The 27,162-nt window shown below is 41.4% G+C and overlaps 1 protein-coding gene across 1 annotated transcript in view; it reads right to left on the reverse strand.

Annotated features, from left to right (window-relative positions):
* The window catches only part of SCAF11 (SR-related CTD associated factor 11), an 88,038-nt gene extending 62,733 nt beyond the window's left edge, over nt 1-25,305 (reverse strand). Inside the window, 2 exon segments of the mRNA XM_049783879.1 lie at nt 333-415; nt 25,279-25,305. Of these exon segments, the coding sequence (XP_049639836.1) occupies nt 333-393 (61 nt within the window). The 5' untranslated portion in view covers nt 394-415; nt 25,279-25,305.
* Nucleotides 25,306-27,162: the final 1,857 nt, after the last annotated feature.

Genomic DNA, 27,162 nt, shown 5'->3' on the forward strand with positions numbered 1-27,162 from the left:
GTTATGGGGATAACCTATACATTGAGGATAGTAGGACATTAAGAGTATTAGTAATTGGGCTCTTCTATTCTTGACAGTGAGAAGCCAAAAAAAGTATCCAATACTATTTAAACAACAACAAAACAAGAAGTTTGTACACCCTAACAGTATAGTGCAAAAATTAAGAAAACTTAGAACAACAAGAAATAAGACATATAAAAGATAAATAAATCATGCACTTCCATTTACTTCAGAATTTAAGAGCATCAATAATGAATGAAAATAAAACCTTTGTGTATTTTGGAAATAACGGAAGTTTGTGTTTAATGTACAAACAACATAAATGAAGTTACCTTCCATATCTTCATACTCCTGATCTTCCATGCTTATCGTATATACTGTTTTCTTCTTCATTTCTCTTTAAAAAGATATTTTCCTATAGGATAAATTATAAGAGGATGTTTATGTTTGCTTTTCCCAATGATATTTAAAAAAATACCCAGAACAGGGGGCAGGAGCGGTAACAGGGAGGTAGGGCATTTGCCTAGCATGCAGAAGGATGGTGGTTCAAATCTGGCATCCCATATGATCCCCAGAGCCTGCCAGGAGTGAGCGTAGAGCCAGGAGTAACCCCTGAACGCTGCCGGGTTGACCCCCTCCAGAAAAAAATACCCAGAACTGTAAGATATTATTTTACATATAAAAAAACAAAATACAAGCCAACCTAGTCATTTCAGTAGATAACCCTTTTTTACATTCCTCAGAAGCAAAAAAAAAAAAAAATCTTATTGACTGAAAGGAAATGCCTTATGTAAACAACAATAACAAAATAATTCTGTGTCACTGATTGAAATAAGCAGGTCTTTTAAAAACAGAGATTAATTAATTTGTTTGTTCGACCACACTGGCAGTGTTTATGACTGTTCATTGGGCTTAGAGGTACTGGGGATCAAACCCTGATCAGTTGCATGCAAGGCAACAGCCCTATCAGCTGTGTTATTACTCAGGCACTGAGACAGGTCAATTTACCTTTGAGTTTCCAATAATGGTGAAATTAATGTGTCAGGCAGTTAAAAGTAACTAAAAAAGGAAAATGGGCTGGAGCATATGCTTTACAAGCAAGAGGATTTGTTTCAAGGCCCAGGTTTGATTGTACACACTGCAAAACCCCCTGAGCTACAACAGGTGTGGCTCAAAGATCAAACCAAATTCCCCATTCCCCCAAGAAATGAAGGAGATAAAAAAACAAACAACAACAAAAATAAAACCCCAGCATTTACACATTTACTAAGGTGTTGTTCTGAAAAGAAAAAGTGAGTTGAATGAGTGACAGTGAGGGATGGTGGACAGGTAGGCACAATTCTCAAGTTTATCAGTATGCTGCATACATACTCATATATATAGTTATTTTTGTGTTAGCTTTTTTTTTTTGGTTTTGGTTTTGGTTTTGGGTCACACCCAGCAGCAGCGTTCAGGGGTTACTCCTGTCTACGCTCAGAAATCGCTCCTGGCAGGCTCGGGGGACCATATGAGATGCTCGGATTCGAACCACCATCCTTTTGCTTGCAAGGCAAATGCCCTACACCTCCATGCTATCTCTCTGGCCCCTGTGTTAGCTTCTTAAACAATTTACACATACAAGTTAAAAGTTTCTACATTAAAGATATGCTTTATTGCCCAGAAAATTTCTGTACTAGGAAAAATGAGAAATAAGAGGCCCACACATTGGCCAAAAACCAGTTTAATTGTGAATACTTTTAAAAATCATAAAATTTGGGGCCAGAGCGGTGGCGTGGAGCAGTAAGGCATCTGCCTTGTTCAATCCCCCGGAGTCCCATATGGTCCCCCAATCCAGGAGTGATTTCTGAGCCCATAGCAAGGAGTAACCCAAGTGTCACCGGGTGTTGCCGAAAAACAAAACAAAAATCACAAAACTTGGGGCCGGAGTGATAGCAACGGTATAAGGCATTTGCCTTGCACAGGTCGGACCTTGGTTCGAATCCAGGCATTCCCCGAACCTGACAGGAGTGACTTCTGAGTGCAGAGCCCGGAGTAACCCCTGAGCGCCACCAGGTATGACCCCACACACACAAAAAAATTCACAAAACTTTAAATTAAAAAAATAATTATTTTAGAAAAGGCATTCACCATATTTGAACTAGGTCAGCTTCATAGACTTCTCAAATGAGATGTAAACCAAGTGGTGATAAATCAATGGTACATGGGCCTACTAAGCACAAAGCAGGCCATCTTGGTAAGAGAGGGCAGGCCACGCCTCCATGCCTGCTATGTCCAGCACCCAGAATCACTGTTTTTCCTATGGTCCTGCCTCATCATTGACTCTCTAAGGTTCCCCCTGGGGACAGAAATCTGACTACACCTCAGTTATGCTGGTTTTGGAGGTGATATAACCAGGAGTGATATTTTTGGAGTGAGTGCAGGCACCCTTTCCCCCAACCCCAGTCCCATATCTTCATTCTTCCAGAAAGCCTAGCAATGTAGTGACCATGTTAGAACTGGGCCAGCTCCACAGGCTCACTCTTTCCTTGAACAAAAAGAAAACAAACCATGAAAGAGCATAAAGCAGAAAGCTAGTCATTTTGTTGGAGTGAGTGTGGGCACCCACCCCTAAAATTCCTAATATCAGGGGCCGGGCGGTGGCGCTAAAGGTAAGGTGCCTGCCTTGCCTGCGCTAGCCTTGGATGGACCGAGGTTCGATCCCCCGGTGTCCCATATGGTCCCCCAAGCCAGGAGCTACTTCTGAGCACATAGCCAGGAGTAACCCCTGAGCGTTACCGGGTGATGCTCAGAGGTTACTCCTGGCTATGCGCTCAGAAATCGCTTCTGGCTTGGGGGACCATATGGGATGCGGGGGATCGAACCTAAGTCCATCCTGGGTCAGTCGTGTGCAAGGCAAATGCCCTACCACTGTACTATCACTCCAGCCCCTTATTTTTTCTTTCTAATTTTTTCCCCAATAACTGTTTCACTTATCTGGAAATAAATGTACTATGGTCAACTATGTAATGCATATTCTTTAAAGTGAAAAAAAAAACCAAACACCACACTTCAATAGTCAAAAAAAGTCACAGCTGGCATTGCTAGATGTAGTATCTTCCTCAAATTCTCTCCAGTGCCAGTATGAGTCTAAGTCAGCACTCGAATGTAACCTCAGAGAACCAGCAGACATGTGCAGCCTCAGAGAACCAGATGAATGTGTAACTTCAAAGAGTCAGGACAAATATACCACCTTAGAGAGCCAACATGTATGCAGCCTCAAAGTTAGCATGCGTCTGTAACCTCAAAGAGCCAGCATACTGTGCAACTTCAGAGAGCCAGCATGCATGTGCCACCTCATACATCTCAATAGCAATCCGTACCATAAAGAAAATGATTAATGCAAGGGTAATTTTAGGTTTTAGTGTGTGTTGTACAAGCATGATAAAGTTAATTATTTTGTGCCTTCTGGGAGGGGGAAACTGAAGACTTTGGCAGAACAGGGACACATCGGTGGTAGGATTGGTGTTGAAATGTCAAGTACCTGAAACTGTATTATAAACAACTTTGTAAATCAAAATGTTTAAATCAAGTTTTAAAAAAATTAAAAAAGAGCTCACTAAACCATCTGCCACTGTACTAATGACTTCATTGAAGATACAATAATTTTCACAAACATTCTTGCTACTGTATTTTTATTTTTTGGGGTCACATCCAGCAGCACTCAGGGGTCACCCCTGGCTCTAAGCTCAGAAATCCCTCCTGGCAGGCTCGGAGGGCCACACGGGATGCTGAGATTCGAACCACCGTCCTTCTGCATGCAAGGCAAGCACCTTGCCTCCATTATATCTCTCCAGCCCCTTTTTCTTTTTCTTTTTTTTTTGGTTTTTGGGCCACACCTGTTTGACGCTCAGGGGTTACTCCTGGCTATGCGCTCAGAAATCGACCATAAGGACGCCGGGGGATCGAACCGCTGTCCTTCCTATGCTAGCGCTTGCAAGGCAGACACCTTACCTCTAGCGCCACCTTCCCGGCCCCTTTTTCTTTATTTTTTAAAAAAATTTCTTCTCTTCTTTTTTCTTTTTTCTAATTTTTCCCCAATAACTGCTTTCATTTAACTGGAAACAAAGGTTTATGGTCAACTATGTCAACCATGTGATGCGTTTTCTTTAAGCAAAATTAAAAAATAAAAACAAAAACAACTGTGGGAAAGCAACCCTTTCCTGTCCTGAGTTGCATGGACGTTGCCTAAAGATCTCTGATGGCCCAAAGTCCAGAACTTATTAACACTGAGGCAGGTGCACCAGGCAGCCCTGGGGCTGTTACCATGCTACAAAATGAATATATTGAATTAAACTGCAAATGTTCTGAATTTTGCTTGGATTACCAGGAGAAAAAGAAAGGAAGACGGTCAGGAAGCTCATGAAAGGTAAAGAAAGCAAAAAAGATGTTTGGTTTAAAGGCTAAGGTCTACTATAAGTGCCATGCTGAGAAAATACAAATTAAAGACTATTAAGATGCATAAAAAGAAAAACACTAAATTAAAGATAAATGAAAAGACTCCACAAGGAGCAGTACCTGCCTATCTGCTAAACAGAAGGATAATCCTGAGCTAAAGTACTTTCCACATGATTAAACAAAAGAAAAGGTGAGAAAATGGAAGTTCCTCCATTCCTCCTGCCCAAAGTTCCTGCTCAGGAGAAAAGTACTCCAAGTTATTTGAACATAAAAAAGAAAGAAGAAAGCATGAAAGAGCATGGTTACTTAACTCTGCTGTTTTGGAGACAGCTTTACAGGAAAACCACTTAAATATGAAAGATTAACAATGGCTTACACTTTTAAAAACGCCCAAGTAAATTCATCCTGAAATGAAAGCCACTTTTTGCCTGCCAATACTTAGTGTAAACATTTCCAATGCATACAACTTTGGATGTATCACCAAGGTTCTGTCATTGAGATGAACATGAGCAAACTGGACCATGTCACATAGGATGGCAAGGTTATTTTGGAAAAATATGCCCAGATTACCAACAATCCTGAAAATACATGTAGTCTTACTGGTTTAACAGTAGTTTCATTCAAGTAACTATAATCACACACCCCAGTCAGAAAAGCCACCATTAACTACCAAATATAGCTGCAATCATCAGGAAAAAATGTGCATTGTTTTGCATAAAACATTAAAGTAATATAGTTTTAAAACAGCAACTCTAAAGCAGAAAAAAAAGTCAAAGAATGATTTAAAGGTTTTAGTGAATTAAGACTTTCTTGGGGGTAGGTGGGGCATGGGAAGAGGTGTGAGACAGAGGATCTTCTGAGCTAAGGGGAAACCTCAGCTAAATTCAGCTGAGTTTATAACCTGGGGCCTCCATATGCTAGAATATATTCCGTCCAGTCCTTTAAACTATCTATTCTCTGGATTAAAATCTTGAAATAAATCAGGATTAAGTAACTTTCTGTTTTGCTTTTGTTTTTTTGTTTTGTTTTTGGGTCACACCCGGCAGCGCTCAGGGGTCACTCCTGGCTCTATGCTCAGAAATCGCTCCTGGCAGGCTCAGGGGACCATATGGGATGCTGGGATTCGAACCACCGTCCTTCTGCGTCTAAGGCGAAAGCCTTACCGCTGTGCTATCTCTCCGGCCCCAAGGATTAAGTAACTTTTTAAAAAAAGAAGTTAATTTAACCACAGTCTCAGAAGTAGAGTGTCTCAGCTTATTTCTGCAATGATTTAGTTCTGGTGCCTTCTTTAGAGACAAACACTAAGTGAAAAATGTTCAGGGATGATGACTAACCTGTTACAGCCCTAAAAATTGTGCCATATTCAAAAAAAAAAGATAAAGTAGTAAGACTATTTAGCCCGCAAAGAACAAAACCCAAGGAGGTATCTTAAAATGCAAAGAGGCAATCCTGAATACAGGAAAATAACTGATCAATGAAAGTATTCTCACAGAGGCCTAGTGATCTCTTGTAGGATATTCTTTTTTATTACATTCAAATATGTACTGAGTGCTATTAAAAAAAATTGAAAGCCCAGCATTGAGCTACACAAATAACTACTTTGTCAGATGTTCAGAACTACTAGAGAAACTCAAGGCTCGAGAGATAGTAAAGCAGGTAAGGGTATTTGCCTTCAAAGTGGCTAACCTGAGTTTGGTTCCCAACACCCCCTATGGTTCCCCCAGCCCGCCCGAGGTGAGTCCTAAGAACAGCAGGTGAAACCTCCCAACACACACACAAGTGTTATGAAAAGTAAAAGTACTATATAATTGTAAAATAAAACAAAAACAGGACTGGAGAGATAGTATAAAGCGTAAGGTGTATGTTTTGCAGATGTATGAGCCTAGTTCATCCCCTATGTCACAGAATACTCAGCATTAAAGGATGCAGCCTTAGAGTTCCCTGAGCTTAGCTTGTGTGTGGCCTGGATAATAATACCCAGCACTGTACGGATCAACTAACACTGTATCTTAGTACTGGAAACAGAAAACTCAGTTGGCAAAAAAGTGCTGGGAATGGCCCCCAAAACACTGCTTGGGAACCCAGCAAAAAAAAAAAAAGGAAAATGGGGCCCGGAGAGATAGCACAGCGGCATTTGCCTTGCAAGCAGCCGATCCAGGACCAAAGGTGGTTGGTTCGAATCCTGGTGTCCCATATGGTCCCCCGTGCCTGCCAGGAGCTATTTCTGAGCAGACAGCAGGAGTAACCCCTGAGCACTGCCGGGTGTGGCTCAAAAACCAAAAACCAAAAAAAAAAAAAAAAAGGAAAATGAAGGAGGGATGAAGGAGGGAAAGAGGAAGGTGTAGCAAATCACCTTAAGAACACAACCTGGGGCCGGCGTGGTGGCGCTAGAGGTAAGGTGTCTGCATTGCCAGCGCTAGCCTAGGACGGGCCACGGTTCGATCCCCCGGCGTCCCATCTGGTCCCCCAAGCCAGGAGCGACTTCTGAGCGCATAGCCAGGAGTAACCCCTGAGCATTACCGGGTGTGGCCCAAAAACCAAAAAAAAAAAAAAAAAAAGAACACAACCTGTTTTAACACCCAGAGTATAACCCTGCTTTCCCTAACACACACACACACACACACACACACACACACACACACACACACTCTTCCCCCCACACACTTCCCTAAACACAGAAGCACACACCCTTTAAAAATCCCTCTCACATCCTACTTGATTGCCTGACAGAGTCCATACCCGACTCTCTCCTAATATAAATATCTGTTTCCTACCTAAAACAAACTGAATTACTCTCACAGAGTGGCTGGTGGATGCTTCTCTGAGTGCTCTACTCGCTCAGGATCATACCTTATCAATGACTTCTACATCTTGGTATCTGACCTCATCAACATCACTTACAGAAGGCAGGCAGGCAAAACAAAAATTCAAGTTTTAAAATTTAAAATGTTTGGTGCAAGGGGGGAAACTATAAAGCTATAGTGATCTGTGTGGTACTTGAATAATGGGAAGATTCTCAGACTAAGAGACAGAACTGTGAGCCCATAGATATTCTATGGGCTATCTATCACCCCCAAATTGGTGAATAAAGTGGACCATGCAAAGCTTCTTCAACAAATGATATTGAGAAAACTGGAAAGCTACATGCAAAATATGTAAAACAAAATAGAACTGAATATCTCATACACAAGTGTTATTTCAAATGACTCAAAGTCTTCAAGATTAAATCCATTAAAAAAATCCATAAACTATAGTAAGGAAAACACGGGCAGACCGCTTCAGCATACAAATCTCAGAGATATCTTCAATAAAATGACAAAGATAAGATAAATGAGCAAAGATAAGAAAAGCAAAAATAAAAAATAGAACTATATAAAACTAAAAAGAAATTTAGGTTAAAAAGACCATTATCAAGGAGTAAATATTTGCACTCCAAAACCAGATAAAGGGCTAATATCCAAGATCACCATCATCACCATCAATATTATTATTATTTTGGAAGCTGTTCTCAGTGGTGCTCAGGGCTTACTTTTTCTAGCTCTCAGCCCAAGGATCACTCCTAGAAGTGATGGGGAATCATGTGGAATGTTGGAATCTAACCCAGGTCAGTCACATGCAAGGCAAGCACCCTTGCTGCTGTTTTCTGAGGCCTCTAATATACAAGATCTTTAAAACATTCAAACTTCAACAACAAAATCATTGAAAAACCATCAAGAGAAAATGAAGAGAGACTTCCAGAAAGACTTCCAAAAATTGACCAACAATCACATGAAAATGCCCCTTACCATTTGTTTTCAGAGGAATGCAAATTAAAAAGACAATGAGATATCACACACTGAGCATGACTTATTTCAGAAAGACTATAAACAACTAGTATTGGTGGGGATATGGTGAAAAATGAACCCGCCTCACTACTGTTGGGAATGTTGAGTTTCAGCCTCTAAAGCTTCCAAATAACTCAGCCACTCCACTTTAAGCATCTAACCAGTAATTTGAAAAGATATGCACACCCATGTTCATTCCACACTAAGTATAATAGTGAATTATGGAAGCAATCGAAAGGTTCAAGAGTGGATGCATGGAACACAAAGTTGTGGTATATATATACACAAAAGAATATTATACGGTTTAAGACAAAAATCTGGCAGTTTGCTGTAACTTGAAAGGAACTGCGGCATTATAGGTGAAATAGGCAGGAAAAAAATACAAATTATATAATTTCACAAGGAAAAAGGCAAAAGGAAATGAGGACAAATCCTTGGTCTTTGATAGCAAAACTAAGAGTACTCACAAGTTTGCAGGAGTAGAAAGTAGAGAAAGTAAATGGTGGAAAATAATTGGCAAAGGGACAATAGTGGAAGGTATTGGGTACTTTGGCAGTGAAAGCATAGAAACTTTGTACTTCAAAACTCATAATATTATCATTACCATGTTATCTAAATTAAAAATTGAAAAAATATGAATGTTACTTCCCCATGGAGAAGCCATACATATGTTTTTAAAAGGTTATTTACTGATTCCTAAAGAGAGAGTCTACTGTATCTAGGACCCATAACTGAAAATCTGTTAGTGTTTTAATACTTATATCACCTATGGCTGCTTTTGCACTTATAATGGCAAAAGTGATTAATAACAGCAGAAATTACATACTCTGAAAACCCTAGAAAATGTTTATCACTGAAAATGTTTACAAGCCCGATTAAAGACTGAACAGTTTGGAGATGTGGCTCAGTCTCTCAAACAGAGGGGACCCTCACTTTCTTTTTCTTTTTTTGTTTTGGGTCACAACTGGCTGTGCTCAGGGCTGACTCTTGGCTCTGCACTCGGGAATTTACTCCTGGTGGGCATTGGGGAACACAATATAGATATATAAATTTGAATTTTGATTTCCTTTATTCTCCTTTACCAGTGTTTGATAAAAAAAAGGGGGGGGGAAGAGTCACCCTTCAATAAAGTCTTTTATAAAGTTAAAGGAAGACCTAGAAACTTTTAAGATTTTTCAGGCTAAATAATCAGTTTTGCATAAAAATATATTGAGGCAGACACTATGAGCATTTCTGCTATTTCATTTCCCTTTTATCCAGCAGCTTTTATATTTGACTTGGGATTTAACAGAAAAAAAGAACAAGAAAATATAATGAAGATCTACTCCAGAAAGTACAATGTAAGACATCTTGAATGACTATATACTTTTATATATTTTCTTATAGGTTCTGGTAACAATAACAGCATAATCAAAAGATCCTGCAATAAACTAGAAGCACAAGAAGCCATATTTAATATGCATATCAAAAAATTGAAATTAATAACCAAGAATGCAGTTCAACGATAACACTTGTCTTACATTGTCCTTACATTGTTTTATGTTACTAATTCCATCCCTCACACTGGCAAAGAAGGGAGGAGAAGAGAAGGGAGGTGAAGTTGGTGAAAGCATAAATTGCTGCAGCCATAAAAAGTGGTACAGATTCCAAAATTTTTTTTAAAAAAAAAAAAAAGCAATTCCACAGAATTCAGCCAATACACTTATATATTTACTCCCAAAACATAAAAACACTAGTTTTGAGAACTATATGTAGTCCCATATAGATTTCAGCATTATTTTATAGTAGATAAGAGCGGGAAACAACCTACGATATTTATTTTATTTTTCCTTGACCATGAAACCAAATTTTTATTTCAGTATACAGAAAATCCAATCTCAAAATACAGAATATATATATTTAACTACAAACTGATATTTAAATTTTAAAATAATGGCCAAAACATAGCTAAGAAATCTCCAAGCTTTTTTGTTTTGTTTTGTTTTTGGGCCACACCTGGAGGTGCTCAGGGGTTTACTTCTGGCTCTGCACTCAGAATCCCTCCTGGCAGGCTCAGGGGATCATATGAGATGCCAGTAATCGAACCTGGGTTATTCCTGGGTCTGAGGTATACAAGGCAAATGCCCTACAGCTATGCTATCTCTCCAGCCCCCAAGCTATTTTTAAATTAATCAGGACAATCAAACATAATTAGAATCAAAGAGTAAATCACAAATGACATTTTAAAATATTTATGGTAGTTTAAAAACATAATTTATAGGATTAAACTGAAGAACATTATAGTCTTAATAAATAAACATTATAAAACAAAATGTTTAAAAATAAGATATCTAAGTTTCTGTATTAAGAAGTTAAAAAGTAATTCAACTCAAAATAAGTAGAAAAATGGAATAACAAATCAGGAGCAAAAATCAATTTAAAAAGATATTTTAGTAACAGCTGAGTAACAAAGGATTTGGGGTCTCATCTAGAGATGATTAGAGTTTACTCCTTACTCTGTGTTCAGGAATCATTCCTGGCAGGACAGGGGTGGGCCATAAGAGGGTGCTGGGAAATCAACCTAGGTCTGTCAACTGCTGTATTCTCTAGCTTCTGGAAACAACTAAGTGATCATCAATAGATGATTAAGTTAAAAAAAAATAGTGTATAGTGAAATAAATACTCAGCTACTTTTAAAGGGGGAACAAGGACAAAATCCTGTCATTTGCTAAACAAGACAGTTTTGTGAAAAGTTTTCTTTGTGAAATCACTGCATGATTTAATTTCACTTTTGTTGTAATAAAAAAGCAAAACGTAAATAAATTAAACAAGAAATTTGCATTAAGATATATTGTTTTTAGTTACAATTTTGCCACAGTCCTTTAAGCTATCTCTCAATCCCACCTGATAATCTTCTAAAACTTCAACAAAGGAAGGTACCAAGCACAAACAGTCGTATGAACATTAAGTAGAAATAAAAAAAATGATCAAACTTAAACACCAAATCCAAAACCAACGACAACAGAATCGATCCCCAATCTACAACATGCTAGACACAGAGGGGACCACTTATACTAACAGCCCAGAGGGGAGGTGGGGAGAGTAAAGAAGGGGGATATGGGATGCATGCTGGGAACAGGGATGGAGGGAGGACAACACTGGTGTGGGAATGCCCCTGATTAAATGTCGCTATGTACTAACATATTACTGTGAAAGATTTGTAATCCACTTTGGTCAAAAAAAAAAAAAAAACAAACAAAAAAAACCCTTCAACTAGAGGAATTGCAAAGACTTTCAGTGGATCAGATAACAATCATATGCAGCACTGGAGGCCCTTTGAGTCCTGCCAAGGTGGCCAGGGTAATTCCCAACACTGCATGTTCAAAACTTCCTTTGGACTCTTGCTCTGAATCACAAGACTGGTTGGCAGAGAATCATCAGAAGAGACTCTAGGTTGGTCCCCTGAATACGACTTTGGAGACCCTCCCAAAAAATGCAAAATAAAAGTGAACTCAGGATTATTAGCAAGATGTCTCAAAGGGCTGACACTCCTGCAGAAAACCCAGGGGTTTATTTTATTTTATTTGGTTTTTGGGCCACACTGGTCGGTGCTCAGGGTTACTCCTGGCTGTCTGCTCAGAAATAGCTCCTGGCAGGCACGAAGGACCATATGGGACACGGGGATTCGAACCAACCACCTTTGGCCCTGGATCAGCTGCTTGCGAGGCAAACGCAGCTGTGCTATCTCCCCAGGGCCCAAGTTTTTGTTTCTTAAATGAAACATACAAATGTTACTTAACAAAAGGAACAAGTAAGGTGAAACATCATTTTTTGTAGCAGGAAAATAATTAGAATGAATTCTGTCTTAAACACTTATAGTAATTTACGACAATTGCATTTAACTCTTGAGCTCTAGTGTGAAGAATATAGCTCATGCACAGGTATGAAAAACAATTTGTACATTTTTCAAGTATTCAATAAATACAACCTTTATGCATATATGCATTACAACAGAAGAAAAAAGATTTAATAGACAATTCCAGATATACTCTATTTTTGTATAAAATTCACAGACTCTGGTCTGTGAATCATGTAATGGCCCAGCCTAGACTCTGTAGAACATTTAGTGTCTTCATTCCTCTTCAGACATCAGATAAATTTTGGGCTATTGTTTGAAAGTTCTCTGGGGTAAATGACATGCTGGTAATGCTCACTGAAGTACTTGTCCAAGTAGATATGTCCAAGTAGTATATACGTATGTAGGCCATCCTCTGGGCATGCAAAGGCAAAGAAGGAGCAAAGTGGGGTTCACATCACATCAGAGCAAAACAAGGACTTAACTGTGAATAACTGCAGGCTCTAAGACCTTGGTTTGAATCCAAGGAGAAGGCCCAGGTGTGATCTTCTGTACCATGAGCATTGTGCAGGAATGACTTTCAACAACCAAGTGAGAGTGGCCACCACCTCTACTCCCCCCAAAACAGTTACTGGCCTGTTGGTCTATTTGTCACAGTTAGAAATTTCTAAGAATGTCTCATATCCAATCAATTCATTCACTGAAGTCCATTATATTGAATTTATATTCAATGAATTCAATTCTACCTATATCCAGAAAAGAGCAAGTTTTTGAATCACCAAATAGGTCATTTACCAAGTAAACTGAAAATAAAGGTAAAACCACTTATATTTATGGGTATTAAAGTAAGTTTCAGTTATCAATCCAGGAAGTACAGGCATGCTTTAGATTGTCTCTAAATTCCTGCACACATTTTCTGCAAGTCAATAGGTATCAAAAATCTAATATAGGGGGGCCAGATTGATAGGTACAGCGGTAGGATGTTTGCTTTGCAAGCAGCCAACCATGATTCAATCTCCGGCAACCTGTATGGTCCCCTAAGCCTGCCAGGGGCAATTCTGAGAGCAGAACCAGGAGTAACCCCTGAATGCTGCCAGGTGCGGCCCAGAAACAAACAAAAAATTCTAATATAAGGATTCCTGTGCTTTGTAACTTTATGCTACATCATGCCATATCTATGAAAGTCAATTAATTTATTAAAACTTGATTTTAAAAAGATTACCATGAATAAAGAATAAAATATCTTTCAAAGTGAAAGGAAAGCCAGAATTATTGCCAGAAATGAGATTAAACTGAAAACAATTGTTAAAGCATAAAATGATTATGAAAATTAGAATTTGTGAAAACCATAGCCTAAAAAGAGAAATTAATCTCCCTATCTCCTCTACATTCATGTAGCATCATCTCAATAGTTTGTGCTGTTGAAAAAAATGATACCAAATATAACGGCAAGCCATATTTAACCATGAACATAAGGAAACTCAAATTTGCCATTACATTTCAAAAGAGGTGATATTGTCCAAGTTTCTCATTCCAGGAAAAATGGAATACACATTTTTGTCTTGATAATTTCACTAAAATAAATGATAAAACTAGTAAGAAATAAATGGAGGGACAACAACAATAGTATAGTAAGTAGGTCACTTTCCTTACAATCAAGGCTCAATCCCTAAATTTCATGTGGTCCACTGAGTCCCTTAAGGAGTGAACACTGAGCACAGAGCCAGAAGTAAGCCCTGAGCAGTACTGGGTGAGGCCCAAAATCCAAAATATACACTGTACACATAGCATATATAAACATAGAGAGAGCAACAGATTAAAAATTTAAAGTTATAACAGCAGGTGGACTTGAGAAGAGCTCATAATCTGATATATTAAACGAGCAATTGAGTCTTTTTTCCCCCACCTGTTATTTTCACTAGCCTGAAATAAACAGGCCACAGATGAGATATAGAACTTGATGAGAACCCACCAGCTCTGTATGAGGAGAAAGGTCACCTAATGCTTATAATAAAGGAAATAATCTCCATGCCCTCCTTCTCTTTTTGTTTTGGTGCTTCATTCTTCCTGTCCTAGTTCCCAGATGAACTAACTAGTCTTTATGTGAAGGTGGTATAAATCGCAGGGAGCAGAGCTAGCAGGAGGCAAACTGAGGGAATGCTATTACCTTTACTGAATGCTGGAAGAATCTCTAAAATAATCTCAATCTCCCCTCTGCCAATCCTGCCACTTGAATCTAAATGCAAAGGTGAAAATGTACCAATGAAATAAATACCCACAATTTCTAGCAAGGGGACAGAAAAAAAAAAATAAAGGATTCTACAAATCTAGAAATACCATGGATGTAACAGAATTGCAAAAGTATAGCAAGTAATTAAGTGTTTATAGGCTTCTTAGGCTGGCCTTTAACTAAGTACACTAAGTAATTAGTATACTAGAAAGCTCTGAAAACTAAAATGTAGAAGAAACCCCAATGCAGGTGAGAGATTGGCAAACTGGAAGGAAACTTGAAAGAGAGATATCTACAATGACACATTTTAATCAATTTTAATTAAAACAGTTAAAGTTGTTGTGTGATTAAGTTTTAATTATACAATGTTCCAACACCCATCTTTCATCAGTATTTTCAGCCACCAATATCCTCAGTTTCCCTACCACCTTCTTCCACACCTACTCTGACAGATATTTTATTTCCTTTCTCTTTCCCTCACCCCCTTCATTTTTAGGTAATTTGCAATACTGTAATTCAGGAGTCTCAAACTCGTGGGCCGCAAACGGCCCTCAAACGGCCCTCCGTACAACATTTTGTGGCCCTACCCTAGAGGAATCTTTTTTGTTTTGTTTTGTTTTAGTTGTTTGGGTCACACACCCCCAATGTTCAAGGCTCACTACTGACTTTGGACTCAAGGATCACCCCCTACTTTACCTCCTGCGGCCCCCAGGTAAATTGAGTTTGAGACCCCTGCTGTAATTTGTAATACAGTAATACTGTAATCTGTAATTTGCAATACTGTTACTAAAGAGGTATCATACCAATCTCGTTACCTCCTCTCAGCACCAGATTCTGGCCCAGACCATCATTTCCAATTATCATTTGTGACTAGCTCACTTTGTTTACTAAAAATCTTATATAAAGGTTTCCACAATTTCTCCAAATGAGAAACGTATTAAAGGATTTCAATATGTATATTATACAATTCTTCTCTATCAGTTTCACTACCACATAAGGTTTTTAGGGAAAAAGGAGTATGTAATCTTCATACTCAAGATTTTTTTCTGGGAGTATCCCACGCAGTGTTTGCAAAGCACAGGGCCATTCTTAGATATGCCTGGCCAACTGAGATAGTGGTGCTATGCTAGGGCCCAAGGATGTGTTACAACTTGGGCCCTACAGTTCTATGGATTACCCAGGTAAACCCAGCAATGGTTTTAGATCCTAACATTTCACATGATCCCCCGAGCACTTCTAGGAGTGAACCTGGAGCTAAAAGCTAGAAAGCCCTGAGCATCATTGGGAATAACTCCTTGCATACAAACTGGGTTCAGTCCCCAGCATCCTATATGGTACCCCGAGCCTGCCAGGAGTAGCCTGAGTGACATGGGGTATGCTCCTCCCCTCAAAAAAAATGCACCAAACTCCAAAACAGGAAATTTAGAACTGAAATATATGAAATCTTAAATAAGATCTCAATAACAAACTAAAGATACAAATAATTAATTAAAAGTGAAGATGAAGCCATAGAAATGAACTAATCTGGAGCTAGATAAATAGGACAATAGGACAGTCAGTAGGTATTTGCTCTGTACACTGTCAACTCTGGTTTGAGCTCAGCATCCAAGTACTAACAGAAGTGATTCTATTGCAGGCCCAGGAGTAGCCCCTAATTGCAGACCCAAGAATAGCCCCTGAGCATTACCAGTTGTGTGTGTGTGTGTGTGTGTGTGTGTGTGTGTGTGTGTGTTGGGGTGGGGGTGGGGTGAGGGAGGCAGAGAGAAGAGGGGTAAAAATTACCTTATCTAAAAACTAGAGAAATATACTGTTAGAAAATGAAGAATCAGATATCCAAAGTTCTATTTATGTTACTTGCGCTTCAGACATAAACTGGTGTAGGATAAAAAAGATCAATTATTTCCAAAAGTCTCCCAAAGTTAGTGAAATGCATAAAATCAAAAAATTTTAGCATATACCAGCTAAGATTAGCTCAAGTATGATCACTGAAAGCAAAAATTGCATTGTTAACTATAACATAAGGGCCACTTCGAGGAGTTGAATAGATCTACATTTACTTCAAGTGTAAATATTAATACAAAGTTGCCTGTGAATGTTTAAGTATTTATATTATAATCCCGAGAGCAGCACTTTTGAATAGAATTAGATGAGTCACTTAAGTAGTTAAAAATTTTCTAGTAGCGTTACTTGATTTAAATTATTTGGTTTGGGGGACACACCTGAATGTGCTCAGGGTCTGTTCCTGATTCTGTTTTCTGGGATTACTCCTGATGGGGCATAGGTGGCCAAATGGGTTTCTGAGAAATGAACCTGGGTCAATCACAAGCAAGGCAAGTGCACTAGGAGCTGTACTATCCCTCTGCCGGAAGTAGCCTTATTTTAAAACTTGAAACAAGGGCTGAAGCATCAGTTCAGAATGCATTCAATCAACATGAGTCAACCAGCACTATCAGAAAAACTGAAATTGAATATTAAAAATACAGACATGATTTTTTAAAAGGGCAGGCAATGGAGAAGGAGCATTAAACATAGCACATCAATAACCTCTTTAAAAGTAAATAACCTAAACACATAAATTTAAAGAGATTAGCAGACAGAATCTTTCTGGTTTGTTTTTGGGCCCAACCTCATGCCAGTTCTTACTCCCCCTACCCAGCAAATGGTCCCTTAGCAGTAGGAATAAGCAGAACCAAGGTAAGCCCTGAGCACTGCTGCTTTCTGAGTGTGGCTACAAACAACAAATTCAAACCAACAAAATTGAACATAAAAATATTACAATTAAGAGGGCCCGGAGAGATAGCACAGTGGCGTTTGCCTTGCAAGCAGCTGATCCAGGACCAAAGGTGGTTGGTTCGAATCCCGGTGTCCCATATGGTCCCCCGTGCCTGCCAGGAGCTATTTCTGAGCAGACAGCCAGGAGTAACCCCTGAGCACTGCCAGGTGTGGCCCAAAAAACAAAAAACAAAAAACAAAAAAATATTACAATTAAGAGACCTTACTGGTTACAGAGCTAATATAAGACCATAAAATACTGAGATGGAGTTAGCTAACTATCATCAAACTTTTTTGTTATTAAAAATTTTATATAGATGAACAGATTGGCACACTTTAACAAGTCATATATATAAATATATATTTAAGATAACATATAGATATAAATATGATAAACAAATTCAAAGTTAAGCCTGAACAAGCTCCTGAAGCTAAAATATAGGAACCAACTTTTAACTTACTTTAAAAATTAAAGATTCCTGGGCCCGGAGAGAGAGCACAGCGGCGTTTGCCTTGCAAGCAGCCGATGCAGGACCAAAGATGGTTGGTTCGAATTCCGGTGTCCCATATGGTCCCCCGTGCCTGCCAGGAGCTATTTCTGAGCAGACAGCCAGGAGTAACCCCTGAGTACCGCCGGGTGTGACCCCAAAACCAACAAAAAAAGTTAAAGATTCCCTAAAAGTATATTTGAGAACTCAAAAGACTTAAGAGGGAAATCAAGGGAAAGGGGGCAGAAAGATAATACAGCAATTAGAGCACTTGTCTTGCAAGCATCAGACCCAGGTTCAATCCTCTGCTTTCCTTGATCAGCCAACAGAAGTAATTCTTAGTGCAGAGCCAAGCTTAAGGAGGCCCTGAGCACCAATGGGTGTGTCCCTCCCATCAAAAAAAAAAATCAGGAAAAGGGAAATTAAAGGGCTAATTAGATAGTACTGCAAGCAGGACAGTTGCCTTGCAAACGGCCTGATCTAGCTTCTGTGTGCCCACACTAAATATGGTCTCCCAACTCCCACTAAGAGTGATCCCTGAGTAAAGAACCAGGAGTAAACCTTGACCACCCCCAAGTTGCCTGGCCCAAAACAGAAAGAAAAAAAGGAGAAAAACTATGCTTATTACTAAGAGAGGTGAAAGAAACATGTGGTTTTAATTTTTAAAGTTGAAAATATTGGGCTGGAGAGATAGCATGGAGGTAGGGCGTTTGCCTCGCATGCAGAAGGACGGTGGTTTGAATTCCAGCATCCCATATGGTCCCCCCAGCCTGCCAGGAGCGATTTCTGAGCATAGAGCCAGGAGTAACCCCTGAGCGCTGCCCGATGTGACCCAAAAACCAAAAAAAAAAAAAAACCCAAAAAGTTGAAAACATTTAATCATTAATTTTCACAACTGTTTTATTGTACAAATCTTTTTTTTTTTTTTTTTTGGCTCAGAAATCACTCCTGGCAGGCTCGGGAGACCATATGGGACGCCAGGATTCGAACCAATGACCTTCTGCATGAAAGGCAAACGCCTTACCTCCATGCTATCTCTCCGGCCCGTTGTACAAATCTTTTACAAAGAAAATACATATAAATTGTAAAAGAACGTGCCTGGGTCATGGAAATAGCTCAATGGACTAAGGTGCAGGCTTTGCATGCAAGAGGCCTGGGTTCAATTCTGGCAATGGAAGGTTCCTTGAGGAACAAGCTAGGAATAGTTCTGAGCACTGGCAATGTGGCCTCAAAGCCTAATAAAATAAAAATTTAAAAAGCATATCTGCTCAACTGTTATATTTCAAGTTATGGAGCAAGGTGTTCATACTAGATATGGTGAGAGCCCAGAATAAGATACTAGAACTCAACCTGCTCAAGTATCCAAAAAGCCTCATGTGAGGAATAATAAATACATCAGGGACATCAGGGACAAAATAAGAGTGAAAATATTATATAATTTGGAAGAAAGCAGCAGAAACAAGAAATGAGCTATATTCTGTGGGTTGATTCTATTACGTAAATACATTAAGGACAATATTAAGGCTAATAGTTTTCCTCCTAAGAGGAGCTATAAAATTTAGTGGGGAAGAAAAGAAACACTTCAGAGGAATTTCGACAATATGTGGCTTTTTACATATAGATACATAAATAAACACAGTATCCAAATCTTGGTCTCTGAATATCTTTTCCCATTCCTTGGTGAAATGGTTGGTTAAAGTACATGGCAGTTAAAGTACACAAGGTGAACAAAGAAAAATTTTGTGTGTTAAAAATAATTGAAATATTCAAAGCAAGTCAAAAGGACCCAGAAACTAGCTTGAGGAAATTTAGGCTGATCAGAGTTAGAATGACTTGAGAATAAAGAATGGCTTTAATAAGGAATAGGTTATTCAGTCTCATATTGAGCAGAACAGCTATATAACATTTCCATCACTACATAATGGTCTATTACAGCACTGACCAAGAGTTTGGGAGTCCAAACTAATATAAAAAATAAAGAACAGTTTCAGAAAAAATTGAGTATAGATTCTTAGCAAGTGCCCTGATACTTAGCATGTCATTTAGCATATCTAGAGTTACAGGCTTCCTTACGTAAAATGAACTACTTAGTACACTCAGCCCTCCAAGGCTGCTGAACAGATCAAATGAAAATGTATGTAAGCTATCTAGAATAGAATCAATTGCACACTGTAAGTATCTGGTAAACAGTAGGTTGCTTTTATACTACAAATACAATTCTTAATCTTTGATCTCAATAATTTTAGTATCTAGTTAAGAAGTTAGTTTGACAATAAGCTGTTGTCCCTGTTCAAAAGTCAGCTCCATGCTGTTAAATTCAGTGAGAAATCTTAGTCCCTGCCTTACTCAAATCTTCCCAGCACATATATCAACTATATCAACTATACTCAGTTTGAAATAACTCATTTTGTTACCAACTCACTTTCTTCTCTCACAATCAAAATCTTTCGGAGCATCTCAAACTACCCTAGTAAACTATCATTATTTTATGTTAGAGTTCACTGTAATTTCATTTTAGCATCTTCTTTCTTAAAGTTATAGTCCCTGGTCTAGGGAATTTCACCAATACCAATTACCTATAGAAGTGATTTAGTGTGATTTCTGTTTCCAGTCCATAACTCTTTTCTGCTTTTAAAACCACTAAAGAAATTTCTTAAAGAATTGCCTAAGGAAATTTCCACCAGAAAACTCTCAAAGTACTTCAATCTAAAATGTCAAAATCAAGAAAACACTGTCCTTATTTGGTATGGGACCACCAAGCAAAGTCTCTCTCCGTAATTCAAGATATCTGTGTCTCTTCTAAACTACTGCAAAAGTCTAACAACTAATTTTGTTATCTAATTCCAACTACCTTGCTTCTCCCCTTCAACACACACTTGAATTAGCACATTTATTATTAAGAATCAGAGAGAGAGAGAGCATAGAGGTTAAGTTGCAAGTCTTGCACACAGTGGATCCTGGGTTGATCCTCAGAATGTATATGACAACACCCCCCCCCCCCCCCGCCCAGCACCATCAAGAGTAGTCCAAAACAGAGACAGGAGCAGCAAGCCTTAAGCACCGCCAGATGTGGTCCAAAGAGTCCTCGCCCAGTATATTTTGTTGGTAAGCAGCATATCATGTAAATATTATGGAGCAATAGCAGTTGGGAAATATGGCTATTGTTTTCAATGGTACTCAGAGTTTATTTAGACCACTGCAGTAGGGCAGAAGCGTGGAAGCTGTTAAAATCAGAAGGAAAGGAGACTCAAAAGACTCGGACATGGTAGACTGAGAACTACAGTATGATAAAGAGGAGCCATTTGAGAAGTATTAAAATCCAAACTATTTGATTAGGATCACACTGACAGAGGCCAGAGAGATAGCATGGAGGTAAGGCATTTGCCTTGCATGCAGAAGGACAGTGGTTCCCGGCATCCCATATGGTCCCCCGAGCTTGCCAGGAGCGATTTCTAAGCAACGAGCCAGGAATAATCCCTGAGCGAAGCTGGGTGTGACCCATAAACAAACAAACAAACAAACAAAAACAAAAAATCACACTGACAGTTAAATGTAAAAGGGCTAGGTCAGTGTTTTCTCAAAAAGTCATGCTATTCTCCCAAAAGGGAGAGGCCCTTGACTGATTCAGGGCAGGGGTTGGGGAGTAGAAGAGCCTCGGGTGCAACTGGAAGGGGTGCAAGAGGCAGTGTTTGCAAGAGGGGGTCGGGGGAGGGAAGTGGAGAGGGGAGAGAAGGGAAAGGAGAAAGGAGGGAAGAGAGAAGAAACAATGGTCTAAACTTTGTTAGGAAACTAATCTGCCAAGTAGGATGTTGTTTTTTACAACTTGTCATAAGATGGCTTAAATTCTAAAAGTCCACAAAGACAAAACAAAACTGGTAACAATGCAAAGTCATGTGAACAACATTGCATGTTCACATTGTATTGAGAACACCTTGTATTTTAACTTTGGGTTTTCACTGAAAGCTACTAATAGTTAACCACAATCACTACCAGATAAGGAACAGGTCATTAACATTTTGAGGCACAGAATAGGAGGAATTTGGGTTTTAGGTTTTTTTCACTGAGCAAGGTATAGCCAAGATCCAACTTATCTCATTAGAGAACATGGGTAGAAGAAGAGAAAATTCCTCAGAGTGTCACAATGAAATGATTCTAGGTATTCTCAGCACTTTCCCCTCTTCCATTTACCAAAGCTCTAAAACCCTGGGGCCTCACAAATAAGGCATGCATGGCAGGCAGGCAGGCACTCTACCCTAAGTCACATTCCTAGCCCCACTCCCATGTTTTATGCCTCCCCTTCGGCTGCTAGATGGTATACCTTTTACTAACATACTTAAAGAAATTAGAATTAGTCAACGGGTCGTAAAATAATGCACTTTTTTTTTGAAATGGTAGTGATACATAATCAACCGCACCGTGCAACTACTGCGATTCATCCTATCTCTGCTGGTTAAAAGCACAGTTTAAAAAATGCAGTGATGGGGCCGGAGAGATAGCATGGAAGTAAGGCATTTTGCCTTTCATGCAGAAGGTCACTGGTTCGAATCCTGGCATCCCATATGTCCCCTGAGCCTTCCAGGAGCGATTTCTGAGCGTGGAGCCAGGAGAAACCCCTGAGCGCTGCCGGGTGTGACCCAAAAACCAAAAAAATAAGTAAATAAATAAAAGGGCCCGGAGAGATAGCACAGCGGCGTTTGCCTTGCAAGCAGGCCACCCAGGACATAAGGTGGTTGGTTCGAATCCCGGCGTCCCATATGGTCCCCTGTGCCTGCCAGGAGCTATTTCTGAGCAGACAGCCAGGAGTAACCCCTGGGCACCGCCTGGTGTGGCCCAAAAATAACAACAACAACAACAAAAAATGCAGTGATAACTAATTTCAATCTTGTTCCCAAAAATCTCATTCCTGAGTGGAGAGCCAGGAGTAACCCTTAGTGTAGGCGTGTGGCAAAAACAAATTAACTAGAAAAAAAAAAGCAAACAAGCTTGTCTCTATCATACAAGTTTTCAGGGACCATATTAATGTAGAATTTTTCATTTTCTCCTACAGTATCTTTTCCATAAAAGTATGGTTCATACTGGGAGGTGAGGGAGGGCCCTCTAAGTTTGCCAGTATATTCATATTTTGTCACAAAAAGTTTTAACTGTATCCAATTTCTCAGGAAAAAAAGTCACAATGTTAATCTAAAACAACATTCACTTGCAAGTAGCAAAAAACCATTGCAAAAACTAGTTACAGGGTCAAACAGACGCACACACCTTGCATTCATGACATACACAATTTCCAAACAAATCCCAGGGCAATTTTAAGTTTAATTTCTTCCTCAACAGCTAAAACAAGAACACGAACGAGTTCTTAAACCGACCACTGAAACGACGAAGTAAGCCAAGTGTCAAACAAGAGAAAGGACTGCTGTTGCTATAGGATTAAATCACGCCCAAAAACTGAAGGCAGCTGCCAACAACATACAAAAGCCACCGGTCACTTCGATAGTCGTTTTTGCTTTCAACATTCTGCTACGATGCACATACAAGAGCTTATTAACTTTTTCGGTTACAACAACAACAACAACAAATAGGCGTATTCCAAATTTAAGAGAAACTTCAAAAGTTCGAAATTTAAATTTAAGATCTTCATGCACGAGCCCAAGTCGTAAATTCAAAACTTCTAGATGAGTGTTGCTTAAGAATTCATTTTTGTTCAGAGATAAAAACGCAACTCCTCCCCGGAGGAAAAAAAATTAATGAATGAAAAAACCCTGACACTGTGCGTAAAACGCAGTGCGCGGAGATTGGGGTGCAGCTGGGGGGGGGCCTTCCTTTTAATTTTTAAGCCCGTTTTGTTTTTTGCAACTGTTGAACAAACCAACCAAGTGGGAGGTGGGGGGACCCCTAAAGCTGAGTTTCTAAGCCCTGCGGGGCTCTTTTGTTGCGCACAAGCCCCGGGGGGAGCAAGGCTGGAAAGTGTGGGGCGCGCGTGCTGGGGGAGCGGCGGGCCTGCTCCTCCCCCGACCCAGACAGAGGTCGCAGCCGCTGCAACAAGTCAAGTTTGGTTTCACTGAGCGGGCTAGAGACGCCGAGCCACAGAAACGGGAAAAAGTCCATCAAGGCGAAGTCTCTGCACGGCGACCCCCGGGGAGGGGAGGGTCGGGTTCGAGACCTGCAAGCGCCCGCGGGAAGCCCGAGGAGACACGGGTCTGTTTTCGCCTCAGGGCCGGGTCCGCCTCAGCGGAAGCCTCTTCGGCGGACTAGGCCCTGAGCAGGAGACAGAGACACGGGTGCGCGCTCGAGCACAAGCACAAGCCAAGCACAGGCGGCGGCAGGGAGGCAGCGAAGCCCCAAAGCGCTGCGGCCGTGGGTGGGTCTGGCTGGGAAATCTCGTCTCCTCACGGAGGCCCTCACAGCGAAGAAGCCCCAAAAAGCTGGGGGAGAGAGAGACAGAGAGAGACAGGGAGATAGAAATAGAGAGAGAGAGACGGAGAGAGACAGAGACCGAGAGAGGAAAGGGAGAGCCAGAGACAGAAAGACAGAAACAGAGAGAGGAAAGGGAGAGACAGAGGCAGAGAGACAGACTGAGAGAGATAGAAACACAGAGAGGCAGGGAGAGAGACAGAAACAAACAGGAGAGAGACCGACAGACTCAGAGACAAAGACAAGAGAGACTGAGAGAGACAGGGAGATAGAAACAGAGAGACAGGGAGAGAGACAGACACAGAGACAAAGAGAAGAGAGACTGAGAGAGACAGGGAGATAGAAACACAGAGAGACAGGGAGAGAGACGGACACAGAGACAAAGAGAAGAGAGACTGAGAGAGACAGGGAGATAGAAACAGAGAGACAGGGAGAGAGAGACAGACTCAGAGACAAAGAGAAGAGAGACTGAGAGAGACAGGGAGATAGAAACAGAGAGACAGAAACAAACAGGAAAGAGACCGACAGACTCAGAGACAAAGAGAAGAGAGACAGAGAGACAGGGAGATAAAAACAGAGACAGGGGAGATAGAAACAGAGACAAGGAGGAGAGACAGAAACAGAAACAGACGGAGAGAGACCGAGAGACTCAGAGACAAAGAGAAGAGAGACAGGGAGATAGAGACAGAAACAGACAGAAAGAGACAGGGAGACAGTGACAGGGAGATCAAAACAGAGACAGGGGAGATAGGCAGAGACAGAAACAGAGACGGAGAGAGACAAAGACAGGGAGAGAGCAACAGAGACAGGGAAATAAGACAGAGACAGAAACAGACGGAGAGAGACTCAGAGACAAAGAGAAGAGAGACAGAGAGACGGAGAGACAAAGAGAGACAGAAACAAGAGACAGAGAGAAGGGAGAGCGCGAGTGTGCGTGTGCGTGCGTGTGTGTGTGTGTGCGTGTGCGTGCGTGTGTCCCGTGTCCTCAGGGCGGCCTCGTCGCAGCGAGCCCCAGAAAGCGAGCGAGCGAGCGAGCGAGCGAGAGCAGAGGGGTGTGTGCGCGTGCGCGCGCGTGTGCGGCCTCCTGGCAGCGAGGCCCCGCGGCGGCAACTTTCCCCGCTCGGCTCGGCGGCGCACGACGAGGGGACGGACGGATGGACGGCGCCGGTCTGCGGGACCTGCGAGAGACGCGCCCAAACTTTGCCCGCCCGCCCGCCCGCTCGGCCACCTCGAGCCCCGGGCCCGGTCCCCGCCCCCGCCTCACACTCCCCGCGGGGGCCGAGTTACCTCAGACACACGCGCAGGCCCTGGCGGGACGGCGGGCCGAGGCGGCGGCGCGGCGAGGGCGACTTCCGGCGGGGTCTCGCGTCCCCTCGGGAGGCCGCCGCCGCCGAGTTCCTCACACGGACTCCTCGCGAGCGCGCGGGGGCCGCTGGGAGCCGCTCGGGGCGGTGCGAACCGGATGCAAGGCGACGGCGACGGCGACGGCGACGGCGGAGCGAGCGGGTCTCCCTCCACGGAGCGCCACGGCGCCGCGCTGCCCCTCCCCCGCCCCCTCTCGCTCTCTCCTCCGCTCGGCGCCGCCACCAGTCGACGCGCCGCGCCGCGCTGACGACGGCGCTTCCGGGCTTCACGGCGCTGCGGCGCTCCTCACGGCCGCGGCGGGGCGCTGGCGAACCAGCCTTTTGCCCTAAGCGGAACGTGATGGGCGGGCTTCACGTCGCGTTCCGTGACGTCACGGCACGGCACGTCGCGGGGCGGGGCAGGGCGAGGCGGCCGCGCGGACTTCTGGGAAATGCGCTTCCGGTTCCGCCTTTCTTTCTCTCGCCGTCGCTCGCCGCCGCGCGCATGCGCTTTGGCGTCGTCTCGGAGTTTTAGGGGATGTTTTAGGCTGGGGCCGACCAAATCGCGCAAGGAGCATGCGTGAAGTCTCGCGGGTTTTGGAATGACTTTTGGCCCATTCTGTGTTTCGGTACTTAGTGGAAAGTTTGGCTTTCTTTATAATGAGGTGTTTTTTATTTATTTTTTTTATTAACCTAATAAGTTAACTAGGTTTATTTGGAAATGCAAGGGGGAAGAGAATTTTGTGCTCAGTAGAATATATATGAGTTTCTCTAAGAGTGGAAAAATAGCAAGTTTATGTCCCAAGTTGGGATGTGGGATCCTGAGGAAATGCAACCTAAAGGAAGAGAGATACATATCTGAGGGATAAATGAAGGCAAATTCGCACTTTTCCTTCAACTTTATGCAGTTATCCCAAACTGCCTTCCCAACATCTGTTCCTGGAGTGGCTTCCAAGGGGTGACCTTGGAATTGTTCATGGGCTTCTTAGCATGGTTTTTGTTATTTAGACCTGTGACCCTCTCCTCATAAGTATTCAGCTCTGGAATTCTGCATCTCTAGTGCTTCCCTTCTTTCCAGAGCCTGGGTCCCTAAGGACTTCCTGCCTGCCAACTGACTGGTTTAGATTCCACACAGTGTTTTTTCTTCCAATAAGCATTGTCATTGGAACTATGCATTCAATAATTTGTTGGAACCTGTGATGTGGAACATTTGTGTCTGCTTTTCCTTCGCTGTGGGTTGTGCCACAGAAATTAAACTTTTTCAAAGTAACCGATTCTTTATCTTTATAGACTACCTATTGACAGATTTACAAAGAAATTCTCTGGTACCCTCATCCACTGTATCATTCTGATCAGTGTCTGATTCACAATGTAAGGACAAACTCTTAACTGCTTTTTTAATACCAACTTCTGGCATAGTACCTGGAAGTCAATAGGATTTAGTAAAGAAGTGGTGAAGAAATACATGATGGCAACCTTGTCTCTATTTCAAAGCCTTTGGAGTATTACATTATATACTTTGAAGTACTACAATGTATATGTTGTATATATTTGGACTGTCACAGTGTATTTTGGGGGAGGATTGCCTTTTGGGCCGGAGTGATAGCACAGCGTAGAGTATTTACCTTGCATGCGGCCAACCCGAGAGGGCCCCGGTTTGATTTCTGCCACCCATATGGTCCCCCAGCCTGCCAGGGCCGATTTCTGAATGCAGAGCCAGGAGAACCACTGAGCACCATTGGGTGTGGCCCAACAAGCAATCAATAAAGTTAAAAGAATTTTGCCTTTTGATGGAAAAACAAATGGACTCCATGTTAAGTCACTAAAA

Source organism: Suncus etruscus, chromosome 11 (genome assembly GCF_024139225.1).
Source record: "Suncus etruscus isolate mSunEtr1 chromosome 11, mSunEtr1.pri.cur, whole genome shotgun sequence".
NCBI lineage: Eukaryota > Metazoa > Chordata > Mammalia > Eulipotyphla > Soricidae > Suncus > Suncus etruscus.